This window comes from Pocillopora verrucosa, chromosome 1, assembly GCF_036669915.1.
Source record: "Pocillopora verrucosa isolate sample1 chromosome 1, ASM3666991v2, whole genome shotgun sequence".
Lineage (NCBI taxonomy): Eukaryota > Metazoa > Cnidaria > Anthozoa > Scleractinia > Pocilloporidae > Pocillopora > Pocillopora verrucosa.
Genome location: NC_089312.1, coordinates 35,600,017 through 35,624,417, shown reverse-complemented (window position 1 = coordinate 35,624,417; position 24,401 = coordinate 35,600,017). Strand labels below are relative to the sequence as shown.

Below are 24,401 nucleotides of genomic sequence, written 5' to 3'. Positions count from 1 at the left end.
CTGCACAAGTCCACTGTCTATCGAAACCTTTGATACATCCTGCAACATCCCGGATACGTTCCCGCCGCACCATATTTGGAGTTGCTCTCTACGATCCAGACTCGTCAGACTCAGGATGGAAGAGTTGAATGTGATCTGGGTTCCAGTAAAGTGTCGATGATTTGTAAACTAAGGACCAGACATATGGGATGAAAAACTCCTCTGGTTGTTCTTCCTCCACGTATTTGAACTTAAGCTCAGGAAATTTCTTCAGAAAGCAGGAGTTTGAAAAAAAAATTAAAAAACCAATTACTACTTCACCAATGACGCTGCATTTTGTTTAAAAAGAGAAATGACAGCTTTTTTAGTGCCTCAATGACAGCCTTGAAAGTGCAGGAGCGGCATCAGTAAGTTTAGCAGAATAATGATTACTGTCTCAGTAAGGACGATAGGGTAACAACCGTTATCAACGTTATCATCTTAAAGAAAGGAGATCAGTCTCAATAGATCCAAACTTGTGGTAGTGAGGTGTAGGGGTTCTTACAAAAGGTGCTCTCTGGGCTTGTCTGAATGCAAAGCTAGCACGGAAAAAGAATGTTGTTGGAATGAAAGTGTACGTCACACGTACATCATCATAAGTACTCTCGTTACCTTGAGTCTATCTCTAGGCCACTGAAGTGTTCCTTGTTTAATGACATCGAGCACCACTCCAACAGACAGCGTCTGCTCTGGGTGCTGCTCCAGGCGGGCACTGAAGAATGCCAACACCTAAAAAAAATACGCATTAGTCATCTCATTTTGAACAATCGATAAGAATCACTGTCCACTGTTGCGCATTCACCATTAAAAGATAACCCTTTTAAGTGATTAGCAACAACCGCCATATAGGAGGTCATTGTGCCCAAATAACTCAACAGAGATAAAAATAAAGCTGTTTATAGGCTACACGATTTCCTTCTCAATAGATAAAACAAACAGTCACGCCTAAACTGTTTTACAGCTCTCACTACAGGGTGTGGTAGCTGATTGTGGTCTCCAACCACAGTTCAAAATCTGACACACACGTCGAAGGAATCGAAACTACCAATTGAAATTAAAGTTTAAATTTGAAGATTCCATTTCGGTGCATATTGTACCATCTCTAAAAAATTCTACGCTTTCTTGAAACTGCTAAACTCCTAAGATGTGATGAATAATTCTCCCTTCAGATTGTTACAAAATCTATGGAGAATTCATTGGGAGAATTTGGCATTGTATCTATTCACCTTTGGTACTGATATAACGAGGAAAAGTTATGTATCACTCGCATCTCACCTGCTCACAGTTAGAGGGTTACATAAAGGATTCACTCACCGTGTCTATATTCTGTATAATATCTTGGAAGGTTGGGTGCGTCCTAAACTGAGCGAATAGTTCTCTTCTGTGGAGTAAGGTGTACACCAGGTTTGGATTATGATGAAGTGTGTTGGTAACACACGAATTGATGATTTCCAACACCATACGGATCACTTCTTCAAGAATTGCAAGGTCTGCCAGCTGGGGAAGGAAATTGGACACAAATCATAAGAGAGGTTCAGGAAGGCGAGAGGAGTACAGTTGTTACTGTTACTGTATATACTACAAAGTGCGTAACAACAAATGTCGTAAAAAAACAATACCGAAGTAGTCACAAACGCTAATCAAAACAAAGGAACCGACGACTACTCAGAACAAATAAATGTGAAAGATCTTTCACAGGCGTGCCAATAAAAACCAGTGACCAGTGGACCGCCGTGTACAAGACCTCTTAGTGTCTTCTGTTTAGCCTGCCCCAAGACATCCCCAGAGGGAAGGAGCCTTTTCCGGGCAAAGCCGCCTTTCCGCAGACAATAATGAAAAAGGTTAATGAAACCCTTGCTTTAAGACGCGACTAAACCAGTCACAAATGGTATTAGTTAATGCTGTCTTGTTGTAAATCTGACGAGATTTTTCGAGGCCAATCTTGAAGTGAAGTAATGCAAACCAAGGCAATGAAGACTACCTTCGACGATCAACTGAAAATTTCTCTGAACTTTGTCACTGAATTGTTCTTGAATTTGTTTTTCTTGTAGCAGTAGGCCGCTCGTTAGAATCACCGACACCCCACTTCTAAGTCAAACAGTTAACCCTTTAAGTAAAACCAAATGTGTTTCATTTTTTATGAAGAATTCTGTTTGGTTCTACAGATACAGGTTAAGGGCCAGTCTTTTTTTTCATTTAAAAAACCAGAAACTTATTAATTAGTAGAAGACAGACACAAGTACCCCACGCACTTAAGAAAGACCGTCTATTTCGTAGCTAAATGTAATTGATTTAATTTTTGCGTCTAAGATATCTTGATTGAGCTGCCAAACGCAGTAGGAGGGTCATAAATCTTAATCTGCTTTCCATCTCACAGGCTTTGGGTGATAACCTGTCTCCTTTTTTCCGCAAATATTTTCTAGAAGAGAATATTTGCACGTTTCTGATGAAGCCGGCGCAGCAGGAAGTGTGAGATAAATGTTGGTGTCATACGTGTGGATAAGTAAGTTTTTCTCTTATTCTCTCTGCGGTTTATTTAATTTTATTATGGCCCCAGGGCCATATGGCTTTTACTCCAAAACTCCCTCCAGTTGCGCGGGCTATTTTCAGTACTGCGGAACACTTCTTCCGAAAAAAAAAAAAATCAAGCAAAATAGAACACAAACAAACGAACAAAGTAAAGCACAATCATATAAAGAGAATGCGATATTTGAAAATCTGATCTAAGTTTCCAATGTAAGTGAGACTAACTTAACATTTTGTGTTCATCGCCGTCGTGCAAACGAATATAACACTAAAGTCCAAGCTTGGCTTCCTCGTTTTCTGTAGCCCGTTTTATTACTGAGAGAGTTAAGTAGTAGGGCGAGGTTGATTAAAAAAAATTGTTATTCCGTCCTACACAGCCGGAGTTTCTGTCTTTACACCGATCACGGCAATCATTGAAATCACCCATAATTCGCGGTGGAGTATCAAATGGCGGATTTTGCCGATCGCTTCGATCAGAGTATTTAAAGTCTTTAGTGTGCAGTGTGTCGAACATCAGCGATTAGAACCACCGACATTTAACATTTATCTACAAGACAAAAATCCGAGATACTCACGTGGTCGCTGTTGTGAGCTTCGTTTGCATTTTGCGTTTGGTTGCCACTTTCAGCTTGTTTCAGCAGCTCTGTCACCTTAGCGTGCTTCTTTGACAGTAGAGCGTACAAACTAGAGTTGAATAAACACAAAATCAAATGATTAACAGAGACAGATCAGAAGGAACCCTATTAAATTCGTTGATAGCTCTCTTGTTAAAAGGCGACCACTGTGGAAAGCCTTTTGGATCCCAAACTCTCCAAAGTCAAGGTTACCCCCATGAAAGGAAGAGGAGTATGAAATCACAACTGATGAGGTGATCGCCCAAATGACAGTGAAGAAACCAAGAGCGTAAATATCCATCGGGATTGATCTAAGAACATTCAAGCACAATTTGAGCAGCTCCGTCACACATTTCGCTTTGTTTCTTGCGCCGTAAAAAAAACCCTTGTCAAATTGGAGCATCCGATACGATACATTCAAGTGGGAGGCTACTTAAAGATCAAAGAAGAGGAAAAGAGAGAAAGAACGTGATGTTTAGGGTTGGGGATTGATGATCAACACAGATTCTGAATGAAAACCTTTGAACAAATTTCGGCTAATTCTTTAGAATGTCGAAAAAAAAATTTGGGGGCTGGTTTTCTCCTTTTAATGATCCACATTTTGTGCTCTTGTAGATGAAAGAATCCCGCAAAAGTTAACTACCTTCAATCAACAGAAAACTTCGTATGCATATCAAGTGTCGATTCGCAATCGGACTCACTCTACTATGCAGTCTTTTTCGGTATAAAATGACAAGGAAGAATATTTGAAAATATTGCTTTTCTCTTCTTGTTAATGTTCTGCCTCTAAATGCAAAATCAAAAGAACTAGCTCTCAGCAGAATTTCATTCATCTTAAACCACAAAAGGCGTGCTCCAGCGGTAAACGAAAATTCTTTTAATCTGCAAAACCGGGCCTACTGAAGTAAAATTATCATGCTGCACAGTCGCACGTTAGGAACTTTACTTTCGTAATTAGCGGCTTAGTAGGTCGCTAAAAATCGCTTGGGACGATATAATTCAAATTAAGATCCTTACAGCCTAAAAAAGGTCAAACTCTGCTATAAATCATTTCGATTGTGTCGGACATGTGGAAGGAGCTTACTGTGTTACAACCTGTCGTTCAATCAGCAGCATTGCTAAAAAAAAATGGCCACATGATAAGTGATGAAAGTTAAAGTCTCATTTTAGTATTACATGTAAAACACGCCTTGTAATTGCGGTTTGTGACTATTTGTATTCACGACCTTAAATGCACCGTCTAAGGAGCTGTCTAAGCGGTACGACGTTTTACAGACGACATGCTCTGACAAAAATGTCATTGTTGCGATCTATCGAAATAAGTAAAAATAACAATAATAATAATAATAATAATAATAATAATAACGATGGGCAGTAACGGTGGACATTCCACGAGGTGGATCTTCCGTTCATTGTTTTCAAGTCGAATTGGAATTTCGAATATTTTTCATGTTTGTTGGGAGAGAGGCTTTACGACGGAGTTTTGTAAAAGCAGGGGTTTCAGTACCATTTCCCATCAGCATCCGCCGATGGTGTAATGGGCAGCCGTGGTTTCAGGTGAAACCCAATCACGACAGCTGGCTTGCATGTTCAACAGACAACACAACGAGGTTTTAAAGGTGGCGGCAGACCGTCGTTCACCGGCTGTGTGAGCACAACTGCTGATGAGGGGAACGAAAATACTGAAAGGAACCAGAGAGAACTAAGAGCAAACTCGAGGATACTGGTTGAAGTTGAACAGAAAGGAACCTGAACAACAACTGTTTGGTTAAGTCTAAGCGAGTATTTTTTTTGGAACAGTCACAAAACGTACCGAAATAAAACTGAAGCAACCCAGGATGACTTTAGTCTGTTTTGAACGTGCATTGAACAGCGCGCGATGGTTGTTCAAAGCGGGAAAAAGGAGAGAAGATTTGGAAAGGTCCTCACTTTTTCGTTCTGCGCTTCTTTATTGCGTCCAGTTTACTAACACTACTTCTGGAGGGGTTTTTTTAAATTTTTTTATCGACCCTTTATTTTAAAAATTACTCTATAAATGTGGGTATAAAAACCATTACCTGACAATTCTTTGTGTAACATATGGGTGAAGCGCGTGGAACTGTGACGACATATTGGCTAGTGTAGCCAGGCAGTTAGTATGCAGATATTTGTCCTGGAGTAAATATAAACTGTTTTAGTTTGCAAATATATCAGTGCCCGATGAATTGATTCTCACAAGTGAACTGCGATTATATAACAAAAATTTGGGAAAGAAAAACCCTCTAACTTTAAATTGCCCCAGTTCCAACGTGTGGCCTCGTAGCGCAGTTGTTAGTAGCGCCCAGTTAGTATCTGGGAGCCATGGGTTTTCTGCAATTACTTAAATGGTCGCTCAACTGCGAGAATCATAACTTTACTTGAGAAAAATTGCAGAAACTAATTAAAAGTACTTCTAAATAAAAATGACGGTTTAACGGAGCTCCAACCGTTCATTTAAGATGATAGTTAAGTAGTTTTCCTGGAACCTAGGAACAATACATAAGTTTTCACATTAAAAAAAAAGTTTATCTTTGCTTAATTCATAGGAATGTATTGTGTATTTGTACAATTGTCAAACAAAAATTTTGGTTATTTCTTGATTGTCAAATTGCCTCACGATGATGATGATATCTACAGTTAATACTCACCCTCATTTTGGTCATGTTATATTGTATCGTTCTGAGCACAACTAACACTAGTAGACCCCCCAGGGTAATATTTGTAATAACTCGTTCTGTATACCACGGTATTGTGGGAATAACCTGCAAGAAAACCCAGAAAATAAAACATCTAGTACTTGCTGGTCAAGCGGCAGCCAATTAATAAATAATTAAAGTGAAAATTTTTAAGATAAACCTTACACACAAAGACGGAACAATCATCATCATACATCCTCAGCCCTAAACACAGTTTGGCGACACAAAGCCGTTTACGCCAAATAAATTATACATCTTTGTCGCTTAATCTTGATTTTGAGGTTTTCGTCTTTCCGAGAAAACAATTATTTTCAGTATATCTGTTCCATTTAAACTAACAGTTTCCTTCTCCTAAAATTGCACAAAACATCGAGATACTGTTCGTTTAAGGCTGAAGTTAGAATACTCAGGAATGACTCGAAGTTTACAAAATCCCCGTGTGAGAAGAAAAAATATCTCAAAGTGCAAATCTTACCAGCTCATGAACTGACTTGTTGAAGTTTTCGTCCTGGCTCAGAATTAACAGGATAATAAGTGACATATAAATATGATGTGCATTGTGATTATCAGCGTTATAAAGTAATTTTAGAATCGGCATCACCTGGAAAGACAGAAAGAAACAAATATAAAGACCAGCAGCTGAAAAGCTAAAGGCATTTTATATATCAAGTTCACATTCATTATTGCATGTGTACTGTATTCAGTGGCCTGATGGGTTTTGCTTTAGAGGTAGGATCACTAAGTCCACGTTCGAGCCTCAAGCAGGTCATGAAGTGGATTCGTTAAAACCCAGTCACCGCTGCCTATTAAACCTCATACTGACTACCTTCTGTTTAGCATGTAAACAGGGTTTTGTGTTTAGGTCTTGCCTTTCGACCCCTTTCCGGGCACAGCCGTCTATTACAACATCGGCAGCCGCTTATGGCAAGAGTTATCAATAACCGCTGTAGTTGCACTGCATTGTTGGACAAAACACTTGACTTTGGCTGTGCCTCTCCACCAAGAAGCATATATGGGTACAGATTACTTCTCAGGGAGGGGGGGGAAAACCTAAAATGGACTTAATCATGCAAGAGAACGAACAATGCTCTTTGTAGCTTCGTACTATAAAAAAGTGAACATGCCCCACTAGTATAAGGCACCATGGATACGAATTTGTTCTGAGTTTGACTTTTGGTAGTAGGCACTTTGAGTATACTTCTTCAAGAGAGTTTTACAAGGGTGTGACATTTGCAAATAAAATTGGGACTTGCTCACAAATACAAAAATATAGCCCTTACCAAGTTATCAATATCTGTCCTCGACAGGATAAAAGATGCCACACTGGAATTGCGATGCAGTAATAAATACAACAGAAGTGTTGTTTGATCTTTATGTAGATCTCTGTTGGTAACCAACAACATATATCAACAATTACCTTTAAGTCTCAGACATAATGAATGTCCATAGTTGAATATGATTCAGAAAAGGCCTTGTTACAGCCATGATCATTATCTAACACAATAACTGAATGACTGCAACAATCATTCAGTGCAACTACATTACATATAAGTACACAAGTAGCAAAACAGTCAAGTATTATTCTTTACAGTCTTCTCTGTAATAAGGTCCTTAAACAAGTTTTCACATCTTATAATAGAACTGCCAGATTGAGTACATCAAAGGTGTTACCAGTACTTCATAATATCTTTTTTGCAGAAACATCTCAGGGAGACAGAGTCTTCATCTGATTGGCTAATCATGCCCTAATAACAGGCCAGCTTTGACAACACAGGCCAGAGTCTGACATTATTTTTCTGTGCCATTTGGAGCAAAGTGGAAAAAGGAAACCAAAGGCAAGAAAACTAAATGAAGGTATTTATTGTTCTAGGTTAATCCTAAGTGAAAAAATGCAAGACTTAGACACAGTTTTTTACCCAAACTTAGACCTCCCACCAGATAAACAAAACGATAATGCCAACCTGCAGATTGCTGAGAACAGCATTCCAATGTGGAGCGTAAAGGGAGGATCACCCACTTTATCCAAATTGTCTTGGTCCATCATGTTTTCTATATAAAAATAGCATTGAATATGTGAAAGGATGCATCCAAACATCTTACACTACAATCTTCAGAGATTGTATGCATTTGTGTAAAAAAATCTTTCCAATTGTGAAATAAAAACCAATAGATGAGAACAGTGGAAAAATTCCATTTTTAGAGCAATCTGGCTATTGTAAGTACATGTAGGAAGATTAAAAAATTTCAAATACCTTTGAGTTTCCTATTAGTGAAGTAAAACAGCGCATGTCTGTAAGGATTTATTTTTTTCTTGTCCTGCGTGCAGTGATTAACAAGAACAAGCAGCAACAATAAGCTCTGATTTGCCATAAGGGAGGAGTCCCCTTCACTTGTGCCTTGAGAGCCAAACCATGACCATACACCAGCTAAAAAAAGTGAAAAAGAAAAGAAGAGAGAGATACCATTAATTCTACCATTGTCATGTTAATGGCAGTTTTGGTGCAATTACAGGGTGGTCAGTATAATCTGAATACAAGGCATGTTGCCCATCCTTCAAGAACTCATCCCAGTTAAATATCAAGGTGTGTTGCTATTCTGAGGCCCCCCCTACATAGGATTCCTGTCCAATGCAGGTTCCACCTTCCCCCTCCCCCACCCTGACTTTTCATCATCCTCAGGCTTCCATGACAAGGTGAATAAACAAATATAAAGTAGTCTTTGATCAAACAATAAAAAAAAATTGTCCAATAACCAAGCTTAAAGATGTGGGTAATTTGAAAGAGCAATTCTATATACCACTAGTACCTCTTCAGTATTTGTGAAATACAATCTTTACTTTTCAATTTCCTCCTAATATTCACTTGTACACTGTAAAGTGCCATCAACCCTCAGTATACTGTACTTGTTCTATAAAGATCAAGGAAAATTCCTGGACAGCCGACAAATACTTACAAAACCAGCCTCCATTGGTAACTCTTGTAAGCTCTGCTGGCGTTTTCTCACTTTTGATGAAGTTCTTTAAAAGAACTCTGACAAGGTCATTTGCACTTGAATTGCTATATGTAATAGAAAATATCACATGCAGTCATGGATGCCTAATGTAACTGTAAAGTAAATATATGTAGCAATTTTTTTGTAGTGGAATGCCAAAAGTACAACATGTATGTCTGGAGTAACTAATTTCATTCACAACCACTTACTAGACAAGACAAATGAATAATGGATAGCACAAGTAGTAGAATTATAAATAGTGTTATATAATGAACAAAGAGCATAATTGCTAATTAGGCAACTGATTGAAAACTATATAATTTCTATGAGTCATGTGAGTAGTTTTATATCAGAACCAAATATACATATAAGTAGGGCAGTTCAGTATTATAGTAGTTGATAACATAAATTGGCCACCGTAAAGAGTTTTAAAAGTGACATATTAAGTTGTTGCCCTTTGTCAAAACATATAGATATAAGTACTCTGACGGACATTGACATACAGTTTCCTATGAAGAAACAAAAACAAGCAAAATTTTCATATCCAAACAATCAATATAATTAGAAATACTTATTATGTTTTTCTTACCATTTTCCCTTCATGATAACCTGATAGAAGATACTACTGTGAGATGCACCAGAGTCAAACATCTGAACTGATAACATGACCAACAGAGTGTTTATAGCTTCAACATGAATGGGATATGTCACTTCACTGTTGAAACAAACAAGGGAAAAAAATCAACCTCTGGTCCCAGTAAAAGTCTGTTGCACTGTATGCTAGTACAGGTATCATGTAGCTTATGTATCAGGAAAAATAATATGCAAGAAAAGAAAAGCTAGAGAATATTGAGACTTAAGAATGTATGTTTAAATTGTTCAATAAAAAGCTAAGATGATTCCATAAGTTCATTTATCCATTAAAAGATATACATTGTATTAGTAGAAGTTTGTCAACAATCATAAATCATTTTACTTCATGTAATCCTGAAACCTTTGCATTACATATAGCAAAGAAGAATTGCTTAACAATAACCAAATAATTACTTTATACGTATCTAAACTTCTGTGCTGACAATATTAGGTAAAAATGCTATTCAAGTCATAATAGAAAATTAATAAATTAAATTAACAAATTCAATAATTCTAAAATTAGAAAAAAAAAATCTTATTTTATGATACCTGACAGGCACATTGACAATGACATCAATAAGACCACAAATAAGATCCTCTATAATTCCACAGTCTACAAAAGCAGACAATAAAAGATCATGAACATCAAATGAATACAATTCAATAACTGCATGCATGGCAGTTATTTACAGATGTGGGTGTCAGTTTTTATGTAGGCAAGGACAGTAGCAGTGCAACAAGTAATCATTCCATGTTTAATAGTGATAATAAATTATAAAAATGGTACCAACTTTTATATATCAAGGTCAACAAAATAGTAATTATTATTCATTTTTTAATGTCCTGAAAGAATGGAAATTGACAAATAAACAGAGTATCTGAAATTAAGAAATATTTCAATCATTATGGTGAAATTATTTGTCAATTTTGGGGGCTAGCTTACATCTCATATTCTTATTGGGTTCCTTTTCACTGCAGTTTTTCAGAAGGTGGTAGAAATGTATCTATTGGATGGCATTATCCACCATTCAAACAACAGGGGCCTGGGCCCAGTTGTTGGTAACTAATACCATTCACTGGGTAGATCTTTACTAGTGGACAAGTCTGTGTGTTTTGTCAACATTGATCTATCAGACGGTTATTTATTCAGTTGATGGCATTATCCATCCTTTGAACAACTGGGTCCTGCAGCTGATTTGATCAACAGTTTATAGATGAACTAAGCCTGTTGCTAACTTGCTATGTTTTTTTTCATACATCCCACAAAATTAAAATGGAATTTGGTCAAAAGGGTCCAGCAGAGGCAGGCCAACAAGTGGTATTAATACCAACTGAGGAGGAGTTGCTCATAGAAAGTTCAACAATTTATCACCTTTATCACCTATAACAGTATATGTATGTTATGCATCAATCATCACCTGTGCAGTGCAACACTTGTCCAGAGAAGCCAGACACATCCTGGTCACTTTGAGATTTCACTACAGAGCCTCCTAAATGCCTGATAACCTCTTCATTGGGTAACATCTCTATAAAATATTTTGAAAAACTACGAACAAGAAGGATGGCATTGTAGCTCTCCGATGTGAAGTCACTGCTGTGAAAAGCAAAAAAAAAATGTGATATCAGTCAGGCAGAAAAATAATTCAACTAAAGCACTCTGACTAGTATGCTTACATTTTGAAGGACTGGCATTGTATTTATCAAATGAAAGGAAAATCTCAAACTGAGGCCTTGTCAATCAACATACATGTGGGTTTTATCAACTTAAAGCCTTTATCTACCAGAAGTAACATGCAAGTCACTTCTCCCTAAAAAATCCAAATATTACTGAGCAAACAGGTGATCACAAACTCAAACTTATCTAGAAGTTTGAAACTCAAACTTAAGTAGAAGTTGTTATCTTGATCTAGCACCAAATTCTAGTAACTAATTACAAGAAAAAGTGTAGAAGCAGGAGGGGAGAACTGTTCATCAGATCTTGGGAGTTAAAGGGTTATCACTGTGTTGTAATTTGATTTACAGCTGGACTCTAGTTGACTCTTAATTTCCATTTTGTCCACAATTGGACAAAGGAAATTGAGGAGTAACATGAAGAAATTTCTTTAGCTAAAATTTTAATCAAACTGCAACAAAAATGGCTACAAACCACAGCTGAACTCTCCAAACAACCAAACAAGCTTTAGATGAGTATACACATACATGCTCTGAGAATAAATGCTCCAAGTATGTTTTTAAAAACATAAAAAAAACAGACACACAGACACATGATACTCAACTTGCCAATCAATTCCTGAATTGTATACCTGACAGTCAAGTTACCTATTAATATTAACTGCATGAAAAGAACTTTTAACAGAATTGAGTAAAACCAATTAACAAAGCTATGAATACTTACTTGTCACATTTTGTACTGTCTTTCAAATCTGGTATTCTTTTCAAAAACACTTTTATAAGGGTGACAAAATTTCTTGTTGTTAAATTGTTTCCAACTGAAAAGATGAAATAATAATTAACTGACTTTATGATAAATTAATCTAGTGTAGATTAAGTCCTAAGAAGGATTTTATAAATCAAAATAATCTAATATCAATTGATACTTGCTTGGAACAAGTTTCAAATATTTGAACATGTACCTAGCCTTTGACAAATTGGTTCTGTAGCTTCCTCCAACAATCTGGCATCAGCACTGAAAGAATAGGAAAACTATGTTGATTTCAATTCTATTTGTAAATGTGGAAGTACAGTTTTGTCTAACAAAAAAGGAAATGTAAACTGAAAAAATCCTATAAAAAGATATAGCAGAGAGAGTGATAATTTCTTTTTCCTAAATATTGTAAGAAAAATTTTAAGCATTGTGGGTACAGACTGAAGTGCACTATTCTTACTCTCTTTGATTTGCATGAAAACCAAGTCTAAAAATTTCTTTCCCGGCTCTAAATATTCCACTATTATAACATTTGGGCTTATGACTTCAATTACATCCTTTATTTGGCATGATTGTTGACATTTTGAACTTTAAAATTTATCAATGGTTCATTTGGACATGCTCTGCATAAGCCTCGTAGATAGTAAATTAAATCAATTTAGTATATAAGATACACTCTAGGCAGGTTAAATTCAGTGATCGTTAGTGTTGTTTTCAAAAGTGTATGGGAATCCCTCATGTGACTTGTATAAATTTTGGGCATATAGTGGTAGGCAGCAAAGGAAGTTTGCGACCACTGGTTCTGCCTCTTCATTGGTTTGTGGCACATAATTTTAGCTCCAACACATGTCTAGAGCTTGCTCTTGAATTTTGAAAGCCTTGCTGTATCTTTGAATGAAAGTACAGGTCATTATAAACAGTTGAAAGTTCTACAGGCAGTCAGTAATGTTTAAGAAAATTAACAAAAGCAGTTGACTGGCCATGTCATAATGATGCAATAGTCTCACAGTTATTTCCTTTGAAAAGAAACTGTTACGTTGCTGGCTGTATAATAACAGAAGGCAAGTGAAATAAGTAGTTCTACAACTGATATCCAAGTCAAGTCAAAGGCAGATGTAATAAGAAGCCACCCAGTAATAACTTTTGAAAAGTTGTTGTATCAACCCTTTTGTGGGGAAAACAATGGATTTCCAAAGTTCAGCCTTTTTAATAATCAAGTGCCAAGCTAATCTCAGTCCAGTTACTCTAAATGCATGTAGTCACGAAATTTTTCCAACAGTCTGTTGATAGTGGATCGGAATTCTTCCTCTAGGCGAGTTACTTTAGTTCTCCCTTGAGTGGCCTGGTCATCATTTTTACTTAAGCCAGTATGGGCAAACTAAATATGACCGAGTGATAAACCATATGAATCAACGAACAGCACTTTCAAAGCTTCGAAAACGAAATTTAAGGAGCCCCCTTACCATTCCATAACCATCTCGTGATTGCCAATTAAATCACCAGACTGTGGTAAATCAAGTGAATAACATGCTAACTTTTTCATCAAAACAAATAATTCCTGACGAAATTTCCAAAACCATTCTATGCGTCTTCCCCTCTGTACGAAAGTGCGCCAGAATCAAAGCACAAGCCACAGATTGCTTTCACAAAAGAAATCATAAACTTAATAACTCAGCCAATGTTTACAAGCAAACTATCGATCGTTGTACCTTAATTTGACATGTAGTTAGGTCTTAAAAGAAATACTATCCCTCCGCGCAGAAAGCGTCAAATAGAGAAGCTCACACTTCAGTCCTACCTGGCTCTTTCAAAATCATCTCTCAGATTTAAAGAAAAATTAATGCGCAAATATAGGACTAAATTAATTTGGCTTTAGCTAACCTGTTGTAGGGAGCTTGAAACGAGAACGCCAAGATATCTTGCCAAAACTCTTCTTCTTCCCCAATCGCTGTGTCTCCAGTAAATGTTTGGAGGACAGGGTTGTGTTGCAAATCGCTTATAGATGAGGGTTTAGCCCCCATTTTGAGCAGAAACTCGAGCTATAGAAAAGTTGTAAAAAGCTGCATTTTATTCTGTAGTTGAGCTTCTGAAGAGTGCCACGAATTCTTCAACAGTAATCCGCTGACAATCAGGTTAAACGCGAGCCTGCATTCAGGTGAGTGCTAATGTTTATCATGTGGCCGTGGCTTGAAATTCACTGAAGTTGCTGTATTTCACACGCCTCTGCATGGAAATTAAACGTAAAGACTATGGGGAACAAGCAGACCTCCCAGCTAGAGCCAATCAAGCTATCACCACACAACGAAAGCCTTTCGAAATTATTTAAGGTATCTCGAGCGTTTCCGTCTGGGGATTGTAGAAACTATTATACGTTGTGAATTTTAATATTTCTGAAACATCTTTCAGCTCGAGCTAGCCATTTATTATACTCGCTGTATGCTGTATTTATGAGTGTTTGTTTCTAAAAAAAAAGACCGGTAGTCTTTCGGCAAATTTCCGCACAGCTCATATACTTCATTAGGCATACAGTTCTTGGATGGGGAAATCAAGGGCGAAAACAATAAATTGCCTTCGGAACAAGGTGTCCAGCCTTTTCATAGAATAGCGTAGGGGTAAAGTTTCAGCACAGCCCCATACTATTGTCAAAACAAATCTGTTTTCCCAATGGAAATGTATTGTTTTTTTCATTGTTTTCTCTAGTCAAGAACTGAATGCATAATGTAGTATGGGGTTGTGCGGAAATTTTACCCAGCTTTTTCCTAAAATAGCATAGGGTTATAAAATTGCCTTCGGGATAAGGTGTCCAGCTTTTTCATAGAAAAGTATAGGGTTTTATTAATCTTTTTCTTAAATTTAAAATTGTGTTGAAATTACAATTAAAGCAGAAAATTCTGGGTAGAGTATATCAGAATTCCCACACTGAAGGTCATGTATGGTGGCCAAGGGCTGCCACTCAAAATTTTACAGTTTTTCTAGGATTGAATAAAAAATAAAAGATAAAAATAAACCAAAACTGAAAATGAAATGGAATGTGACTGCAAAACAAAGGAAAAAGAACAACTGAAAGAAAAATGGAGTAAAAATCAAATTTAAAAGCAAAAGTAATAGCATCATCAAAGAGAAATCATTTCGAAATAAAACTGAAATCCAAGGGAAATTCATGTGGAAATAAAAAATAAATTCAACATCAAATCAAACCAAAAGTCAAAGTGAATATCACTGTGGCCGAGGGCTGCCACTACCATGACACTGTGCAAGCATGATTGTATGTCCCATCATGCATTGTGTACCTTTACAGAAGTTGTGAAGTTGTTTTGGTCTTGAGTGATTTTAGAAGAGTTTTTTAGTATTTCAATGCCTTAATTTTATTGTGCATTGTGCCTTCATCACTTGATCTACTTAACAGTACCATCATTGAAAAATATGTCAAAATGATAAGCCTTCTATCAAGCATTCTTAGACTCCATGCACAAAGTGGAAAGTCATTAGTGAGGAAATTTATCATCTCTTGTCTTTGTGATCCTTGCCTGATATATTTCAGCCAAGCCTCTTCAGGATCGGCATTATTTTTCCACAAGGCTTCTCTGAAATCTGACATCAAAACACTAAAAAACTCTTCTAAAGTCACTCAAGACCAAAACAACTTTATCACTTGAGTCAAAGGATACAATGTATGATGAGACATACAATCATGCCCGCACAGTATCATGGTAGTGGCAGCCCTCAGCGATATTCACTTTGACTTTTGTTTTGATTTGATGTTGAATTTATTTTTTATTTCAATGTGAATTGCCCTTGGATTTCGGTTTTATTATTTTATAATGATTTTTACTTTGACCATGCAATGATTTCTACTTTATTTTACTTTCAATTGTTCTTTTTCCTTTGTTTTACAGTCATGTTCCATTTTACTTTTAGCTTTGAATTATTTTTTCTTTTATTTTTTATTCAGTCCTAAAAAAGCTGTAAATTTCGAGTGGCAGCCCTCAGCCACTATAGTCATGGTAGACCTGCAGTTTATCTAGAATATCAAAGCTTATGTAGATTTTGGTGAAAGTTGATATTTTGCTGTCTATATTTCCTTCTTCTGTAACTAATTTTAAGAATTGTAACAGCTTGCATGTTTTGTGCGGTAGCTCCACTTGAAAGAGTGGAAGCCTGGGGACAGGGATAGAATATGATATAAGCCTGTTGGCAACCTCAGGGTCCCATAGTCCTTTCACTTATTTTTGAATGAAAAGTAAGTTAAATTGGTGCAAGAGATGGAATTTTTTTATCTGGTATAATTAAATAACAGGAACTTGCTGAAGTTACAGATGGAATATCATCCATAAGAAAAGAAGTATTTCAGGTAAAGCAGATTTTTGTTTTCTGGTTATGACAGAACCCTTGTTTTGTGGCGTTTTGGTTTTTTTTCCCCTTTTTTTCAGTAATACCATATAAGAAACACAGGGTGTAGAGGTTTTTGTAGACTGTTTAAAAGATTGATTTTTGTAAATGACTTTTAATTTGCAGTTTATGTTTATTTCATTTCAGAACTACTTCAGATCTGAAGTAAATGAATTTGATGAGCCACTCTTCTCACTTATAGCATTAAGTGGAGGATGTGACAGGAATGCAGTGCAACTAGGATGTGATGAGTTTGTCAATGGATTTGATGTTTTCTTAGAAAAAGGTGTTGACTCTGAAATACATGACTTGGTGTATCCCTTTACATTGTTCTACTAAGGATTCTGTAGGTTTGATAGCCACTACTCCCTCAGTCTGATCTTTTTTTAGCCTAAGGTGTTACTTTAAAGGAAACACCCCTCCCCCTCCAAAAAAGTTGCTCTTAGCCACCACTGAAATGGAATTGATGTCAGCGCAGAAGCTGCCATCTAGAATTTACAAAACTGACTTATCTCTTACAAAGTGATATCATTTTACAAAGCATACTTGAGTACTTCTCTTTTCACTTATGTTGATCAACTTAGTTAGTTGGTTCTCCAACTAAAGTTCAGCAGACAGTACTTTTCCCCCTCCTAGCACTCTCGCCTGTTGTTGCATTCTTGACTGCAATTGTGAGTTAATTGAGGTGATACCATGGAAACTAATATACCATGCTAGAGTAGTTACTTTTAGCCAGATTTATTGAATATGCTCTAAATCACATGGCATGAGGTGGAAAAACTAAAAACTGAAAGTCAAGGACCAATTAAACAAAAATGCCTGAACCAAAGATGTGAGAAAACAAAATAACATGAAGCAAAGTGATAAATTACGTTGCCCAACTCCTAAGAGAGTAAAATAGGGGTTGTTCCACTGAGGTTAATTTTCCAGATTGATTTGTACCCTCTATGTGTTCTTCTGCTGTAAATGATTACATCGCAAAATCAGTTTTTGGCCAATGCTTGAATTACAACTGTCAAACATTAACTAGCAAAATGTTCAAGTGTGACTCACATCACACCTGTATTTAGTAACCACATTTTATAAGTCACTTTGTGAATTATGAGTTGTTAACTATTTTTCCTTCTGAGTAGGAATGATAATTTATTGATGCTCTTTATTAACATCTGAAGCTAGCTTTTCCTATGGAAGATGTCCAAGAGCAGAATGTTATGCCCTCTTATATGTGTGGTGTGGTTATTTCATTTCCATAGGAGCAACATCTGCAGGAAGATTAGAATTATACTTTGCACTGTTTAGTGATGGACAATCAACCATGTCATTTACAGGTAAATTATCAACTGGCAAGGTTTATTTTATTTAGGAATATACCACAGAGTCTAGAGTCTGGAGTTTGACTCCAGCTAGGCTGCAAAGGAGTTGTACAACGGAAAGAATTAAATGGCCAAGAAATATGAAGAACACATGCTCCATTCCACCCTGTTAATGCTTGCATTCAGTCTTGTTGTGAGGGCAGATCTTGGCAAATGGTTTGTGGTCCTACTGTTAATGTTGTCAGTATATTTCCAAATGTTATGATGGATTGATTCCTAAAACATCATTTTTTCTTAACCAATAAAACAGATCTGGTGGAGATGTTCCATATCTCACGATCTCTTGCTGTTGTTGTGGCTGGTACTGCCCTTCAGAGTTCTAAGCCTGAATCACAAACAATAGCAGATGTGTGGGCAAGGTCAATTGTGAGTTGAAAGTTTTCTTGTTGATGCCAACTATTATTTTTCAAAAATTTTTCGAAGGCTTAAAAGTCTGCCAAGGCTGAAGTCATCTCATGTGTAACACACTAATGATGTTTCATATAATGTGTATATTTTTCCTGATATTGCTGAAAATGGTAGGAACAGCTAAAGCACAGCTGAGTTACTTTTAATTAATTGTGTTTGAATCAACAGGAATACCCTGATTTTTAATTTAGTTACCTTAAATTTGAACAAACTTAAGTATGGCTCTAGAAAATTAAATTAAATTAATTAAAATTCCTCTTCTAGTAAATTATTTGAGGATGTAGAGTGTATGCACATGAGTTCTGAACATTGAGGGCATGCTATAATTTAAGCTGCAATGATTTTAATTTTTTGAATTATTTCCTTGATTGTGGTGAATGTCAAACTTCATTTGGTGAATGAGATAAAGTCACAACAAATGAAGCTTAATGTGCACATCACTAGTAATTTAGCCTATTTTTGGTCACCTTTCTGCAACTGATGTGAGATAAGCTATAGAGTACACAAGGTAATGAATGTAGTATTATCAGCTGAGTTGATAACGTAAGTTGGCCACCATAAAGAGTTTAAAAGCTGATCCTTTGAGTGTTAGCCCTTCGTCAGAGCTTTGTATTTGCTCACCTTTTAAACTCTTTATGGAGGCCAAATTATGTTATCAACTCAGTTGATAATACTAAATTCCCCGTTTATACTCTCCCACTAACACAGCACCACAGTTTCTTTAGAAATTTACCCTCTTAACCCTGTCACTCCCAAGATCTGATTGTTAATTCTCTCCTCTCTCTGCCACACAATTCCTTGTAAATTAGTTGTGAGAATTTGATGTAAGATCAAGATAAAAACTTCTACCTGATAAGTTTGATTATTCTCATGAACTGTTTGTTAGAAAATGTAAAAATATCATAGGGAGAAGTTACATGTTAGTCACTTCTGGGAGTTAAAGGGTTAAATAGTTTATAGAGTACACAGTTAACTAACTGTGTTATTTTTATTACACCTCAATTTTTGTTGCCTTTCCTTTTTTAAAGATTGGTGATGATGACAACACTCAGGTAGACTGTCAAACATTTTGTAGCTGGGCCAAACAAAACTGCCCAAGAGTGTTTGATGGAATTCACTGCTGGATGAGGAAAATGCTCCTGCAAAGAGGAAATTCAGCTGCAGCAGCCACTCCAGAGGTAGCTACTGTTATCTACTGTTATCTACTGGGAGGAGGCAGCGTGGTGGGAGTGGTCGGGGTAATGTTCTTGAAATCACATGGTCCTAGGTTCAAACCCTCCATCCTGCCATTCCTCGGATTTGTTCTTGGTTGCCCTGAGTTCAACTCCTTGGCTGCTCATTGTGTAAAGCCAACTGATCTGCCTTCTGCCAGTTGCTATTTTTAAACACTCTGTTTAGTTACTGTTTCATTCATTTGTATTGGCCCTTGAAAGAATGGAGGGCCCCATTGGGAGAGTAGTAAATTGAGTATACAAACACACATACAAAATTTCATGAAGTTAAAGGAGCACCACTAGTAATTTTGTATTATTTCACCTCCTTTTGTTTTACAAACACAATAAGATATTTTTAGCCTTAGCAGCAATCCAAGCTAGTGAGAGTAGGACGCACTAGTCTTGCAGTTGTTCTGGCACACATCATCAAGCCATTTTAGAAAATACAATAATTGATTCAGAAGAATGTACAAGGACAATGACTAATTTAGGTAATTTCCAGATAAGTTAAGCCCGTTTGTAGTAAATTAATTGTCACTTGAATGACTGTTTACTGTTTAGGGTAACTGCATGTTTATGTTACAGGGATTTCCAGCAATACCACGCGTCTTAGATCCAATACACAGCCATTCCTTACTGAATACAGAAACCCTGTGGATTCTCTCTACCATCCTGCCACATTGCTTCATAAGGGGTACCCCTTTAACATTCAACACAGGCAGTCTCCAGTCAGAAGTCTTAGAAGAAAGAATTGCAAACCCTGTAGAGAGAGTAAGCTAATTTCGTCTTGTAACACTTTCAATACCCCTTGCTAACCAACTTTAAGGTCCATAGTGTAAGTTACGAACCGAGCTTTTTTCGCCTGCTAAAGCGAAGCGCTGAGCGCGCTAGCCTTAAATTCTAGCGGAAAGAGCAAGGTTCCGTAACTTACAGTACGGACCGGGAAGAAAAAGTTTTGTAAGATATTTATGATATCTCTAGGTTTAGATAGAGGGAAATATTTCAATTCAAACAAACCTCTGAATTTAGCGGGCCGCACAGTGAAATACGGCTCGCTAAATTGATCAAACATAGCGCACAATACGTAACTGAGAGAGAAAATGGTGAAGTGTAATTCTTGATTGTTGTTAAGAAATCACGCAAAAGAAAAGGAAGTAAGACCTAATTCTAAGACAGCATGATCTGAAAAGTATGAGCAGAGAGGTTTTAGCCGGTGTAGCTGGCTAGCGGTTTTGTGTGTGCTTTGAAATATCAAGTGGGGAAGCTCTGTAAAATAGTGATGAAGTTTGCGCAGTGCTATGTTGATGTTTTATCCACTTTCTCACTGTTTTCTGAATCTTTCCAGTGTAAAGAATGGACCTTACTCTATGATAGTCGTGAACATGGTCAGAGTTTAAACAGGTGAGTGATTTGCTGAACATTTCTGAAGGGATAGAGGGAGTTGTTGAGCATATGGTATGAGTGCGGGTCAGAGACAATTAGCAGACGTCAACTGTAACAGTATGCAAGACGCGTGTCACCCCATAAGTACCTGACTCATTATAGAGTTCTTTGTAGTTCAGTTGTACAGCCTGCGAGTAGGCCCTCTTTTATAAGTGCTTTAGGACGCGTGTTTCTCCGCCCGCGGGAAATTTTGAGACGAGTCGGGGAGAGGTTTATCCTAGGTTCTGGCGGTAATAGCGTAAGACGCCTTGTAGATCTCTTATCGATTCGCGCTGCTCAAGCGCTGGTAATGAAGGTCTGCTGACAGGCTATGTTTGGTAAAGCACCAAAAGGTCTGAAGTTTGATTCCCCGTTGGAACTCATGTTTCCTAACTTTGTGAATAGGCAAAGGACATCTCTCGCTCATACTGTACAGTTTTCAGGAAATAACATCAGCCTTTACAGCTTGGAGTGTAGAGAAAAGTAACAACATACGAGGGGTTTTTAACAGATTTTTCCATAAGCAGCTGCCGATCTAATAATATGCAGCCGTGTCCGGGAAAGGAACCATAAGGCGAAATACAAGCACGTGAGCCTGCTGGTTAAAGAGACGGCGGTAAGAGATCTTATAGTCAGCGGTAGACCGCCACCAGTAACCGGCTTTTGATAAAACCGCTGACTTATTGTTAGAATTGTTTGGTTTCAGTATAAATCACCGATGGTATTTTGATTTGATTTAGGTTCAAGCATCACTGCATGGATTACCGTGGACCTACTGTCGCTCTGTTAAAGGTTGGAAAGGAAGGATTACTCATTGCAGCTATTGATGTCGAATGGAGGTAAGGGATCGAATGTATATATGAAACAGTACACATGCCCTATTTTCCAAGCCAAGAGAAATTTAAAGATGATTTTGGCATTCGCCAGCTGTTATTTTTTTGCGTTGAAAAAAATTTGTGAGAATTGTTAAGTTTTGTGAACTCAGCTACGAGGATTGTTTTTTTCCTGTATGATCATAATGGGAAATCTTGAGCGAGCATTTGGGGTAGCCAATCAGAATACAGGATCCACTCCGACAAGCCCGCGTAAGCGTCATTATAAACCCTATCTTGTCACTGTGTCAGTTCGTAAATTCTTTTCTATATAAAAAGTTGTCATTTTTAAGCCACATGCATTTGACTGTGTGTTGGTCTTAATGCTTTACAGACTAACCCCCCCCCCTCAGGGGTTTGTGTGAATGTTATTGGTATCGTGTTTTGTAGTCAGTTGTTTGTCATACCAGATTGTAAAGGTATTGTAAAACATAAATTGACTATCGTAATTCTCGTTTTTAGTTATCATAATGAAATAAAACTGCTTGTCGATCGTTTTCTGAAGTGAAAGGTTTAAAAACCAGCTGACCAAGGTAGTTACTCAGAGTTATGACTGTAATGTTCCATCCTTTGTCCTTCAGGGAATCATCATCAAGCTGGGGAAATTCTGGATGTAGGATTATTCAAGTGAGACCCAAGTTTCGGGTGTTAAGAGGTGAGAAATATGGGCGCTTACAGTTTGATGCATACACGGGGTAACCGATCAAGTCGACTGGAAGTCATCTCGCCCGAAGTTATGTCGCCCTAAACTAGAGGGCAAGATGACTTTCGGGCTATGTGTGCGCGTGTAGGAGAGAGGAAGCTCTAGCATTCATTTGTTGTCTTTGTCTGCTCCATGCAAAAGTTCAAAGGATATTAGTAAATCATCAGCCAGATCAACCCTAAAAATAGTCTACTGGCTGATTTGCGAAGCTAAGGTTAGCTAAGCTTGTTTCAAGGGAACGTCAATACATTGTCGGCAGACAATCGTGTATGACACTGTAAGAACACACTAGGAACGAGGGTTACAATCTTTTCGTTTTTGTTCAATAGCTGGTCCAAACTTGATCTTCTTTAACGAGAGGGCGAGAGGTTTGCCATCAGGGATAGTTCTGGGTCAGACTTCAAGGCCTTGTGTCACACTGGATGCTGATTTAACTGCTGCTAAACTTCATTATCAGATGGATTTGACGCCACAGACCATCAACAAAATAGAGGTACAAACATCACTGCAACCGCTTAGATATTCTTGAGATCCTCAGATCAATGTCAATATTAGCAACTGCGCACTTTTTCCTCCCTTAACGTAAAATTAACCCAAACTTTGGGGTTAGGGGAGGGGTAGGTGCGAAGTTGCTGACATTGATCCAAATTCACAGTACGGTGCTTATTTGTTCTTGATACACGCTACGTCTTCGCTTTGAATCAAACATTTTGCTTCTTCGTTGTGTTTTCGATTTCAGGTTTGGGGATGTGGTGGACAAGAATTGAAAGCAAAACAGCAAAAACAACAACAATGGGAACGAAAACAAGCAGAGAAACTTCAAAAGGTTTGAAAAAGCGGAGATTACTTTGAAAATATTTATCTGATAGCAGAGTTTCTCTGGAAATCCAGGTTCCAAGTAACTTTAGTTTGACGAAGAGAGGAGTTGTTTTAGATCAGGAATAGTGAACCGCCATAACTTTAGGGATACACACGGATCACAAAGGAGGTCTTTGATACGGGAATTAACGCATGCATGGTATCATTATAAGAAAGTAGGCCATGCGCAATTAAATCCGTGGGTTGTTCCATGAACTAAGAGTGACGCTTTTTTTCCTGCTACAGGTAAAGCGACCCGGGAGGTGGGATGAAAACCCAGACAGAGCGATTCTGGACATGGCCGGTGTCACTACAAACCACAGTCAACGATAAAACAGACTGCGCGCATCCGATATTTCATCGACATATCTCGGAAGACATCATTGTTATTCCATTAATGCTATTCAGGGTTACTCCCACGTGTGCAAAGAATTTTCGCAGGGAGGAATGCGATTTGAATATCACCGCGGAAATACAACCAAAAAAAAGCATCTTCGCCTCGAAAAGATTCCAACAGCAAAACAGGAAAAGCTCTTTTTGACACATCATTGAAATACTTGAAATATTGGGGGATAACTTGGTAGTATTCCGAGCCCATTTATCATATATCTCAGGAAGTGCGTTATCGACTAAGTGTGTGGTAAAATTATGAAGTGTGTTGATGTTCTGTTTTGAGGTCAACATAGCTGGATATTGTTTCAGTTCTCTTTTTGCCGTTTTTGTTGCATTCAAGGTAAAAACAAAGAATAACGGGACCAATATCCAGCCAATCTGATTGAACAAATTTGGTTTGGTCTTTTTTTCGTGTTCAAAGCGGATAGTCCCGAGCAGAAAAGGTTGGCCATCTTGTCCACACGGTAGCCAATCCTAAAAAAAACGGCTCGCTTCGTTGTATCGTCCAAAGATTAGTTTTGAATGTATCTTAGAATTTCTTATGATAATGTAGTCATCACATGATTAAATAAAAAAAAAAGAACCTTTTTTCATGATCGCACTATGGTATCCAAAGATTCATCACAAGTTCTAGAACTTTAGAATTTACTTCAGATAAACAAAAATTTATAATAGGAAATTTGTAAGGCGGTGATACATTTGCATATACATTTCAGGAGAGGCCAAGAATTCGAAATATTCCAAGTGTTATTGGGACGCTGCATGCATTTATCACTTAATAAATGACTGAAACATTTTACTTTGCCGTATTTTTTCGTATGCCTGCTTATTTCAAGTTTTAAAGAAAA

At 37.4% G+C, this 24,401-nt stretch overlaps 2 protein-coding genes and 1 long non-coding RNA gene across 4 annotated transcripts; 2 read left to right on the top strand and 1 right to left on the bottom strand.

Annotated features, from left to right (window-relative positions):
* Positions 1-14,112, bottom strand: LOC136278168 (dymeclin-like). Its single transcript, XM_066161565.1, has 17 exons — positions 13,803-14,112; positions 12,130-12,182; positions 11,892-11,985; positions 10,915-11,090; positions 10,046-10,109; positions 9,453-9,578; positions 8,825-8,928; positions 8,125-8,298; positions 7,834-7,921; positions 7,153-7,255; positions 6,348-6,473; positions 5,825-5,938; positions 5,216-5,310; positions 3,120-3,228; positions 1,333-1,515; positions 631-747; positions 1-247 (listed from the first exon to the last, which is right to left on the bottom strand). Exons 1-17 carry the CDS (start codon positions 13,940-13,942, stop codon positions 89-91), a joined length of 2,025 nt encoding a protein of 674 aa, XP_066017662.1. The 5' UTR covers positions 13,943-14,112; the 3' UTR covers positions 1-88.
* On the top strand, positions 2,425-8,335 carry LOC136278199 (uncharacterized). The gene is made up of 3 exons (XR_010716243.1): positions 2,425-2,521; positions 7,571-7,726; positions 8,199-8,335. It is a non-coding gene; the product is annotated as an uncharacterized lncRNA (long non-coding RNA).
* LOC131796964 (uncharacterized) lies at positions 14,061-24,352 on the top strand. Of its 2 annotated transcripts, XM_059114582.2 has the most exons (13): positions 14,061-14,248; positions 16,219-16,272; positions 16,458-16,596; positions 17,564-17,638; positions 17,934-18,049; positions 19,120-19,269; positions 19,891-20,076; positions 20,651-20,706; positions 21,468-21,566; positions 22,181-22,254; positions 22,632-22,795; positions 23,042-23,128; positions 23,407-24,352. In XM_059114582.2, the coding sequence occupies exons 1-13, from the start codon at positions 14,171-14,173 to the stop codon at positions 23,491-23,493; spliced, it is 1,365 nt and encodes a 454-aa protein (XP_058970565.1). In that variant the 5' UTR covers positions 14,061-14,170; the 3' UTR covers positions 23,494-24,352. The 2 variants fall into 2 exon arrangements, with proteins under 2 accessions (XP_058970565.1, XP_058970566.1); XM_059114583.2 differs by lacking the exon at positions 16,219-16,272.
* Positions 24,353-24,401: the final 49 nt, after the last annotated feature.

Excerpts from the sequence above, each read along its gene's own strand:
- LOC136278168 (XM_066161565.1), bottom strand. The coding sequence starts at position 13,942 with ATGGGGGCTAAACCCTCATCTATAAGCGATTTGCAACACAACCCTGTC. Across the intron at positions 10,110-10,914 it reads ACAAGTGTTGCACTGCACAG|ACTGTGGAATTATAGAGGAT; the intron begins GTGATGATTGAT and ends CTGCTTTTGTAG. Across the intron at positions 748-1,332 it reads TTATACAGAATATAGACACG|GTGTTGGCATTCTTCAGTGC; the intron begins GTGAGTGAATCC and ends TATTTTTTTTAG.
- LOC131796964 (XM_059114582.2), top strand. The coding sequence starts at position 14,171 with ATGGGGAACAAGCAGACCTCCCAGCTAGAGCCAATCAAGCTATCACCA. Across the intron at positions 17,639-17,933 it reads ATCAACCATGTCATTTACAG|ATCTGGTGGAGATGTTCCAT; the intron begins GTAAATTATCAA and ends CCAATAAAACAG. Across the intron at positions 21,567-22,180 it reads GCTATTGATGTCGAATGGAG|GGAATCATCATCAAGCTGGG; the intron begins GTAAGGGATCGA and ends TTTGTCCTTCAG.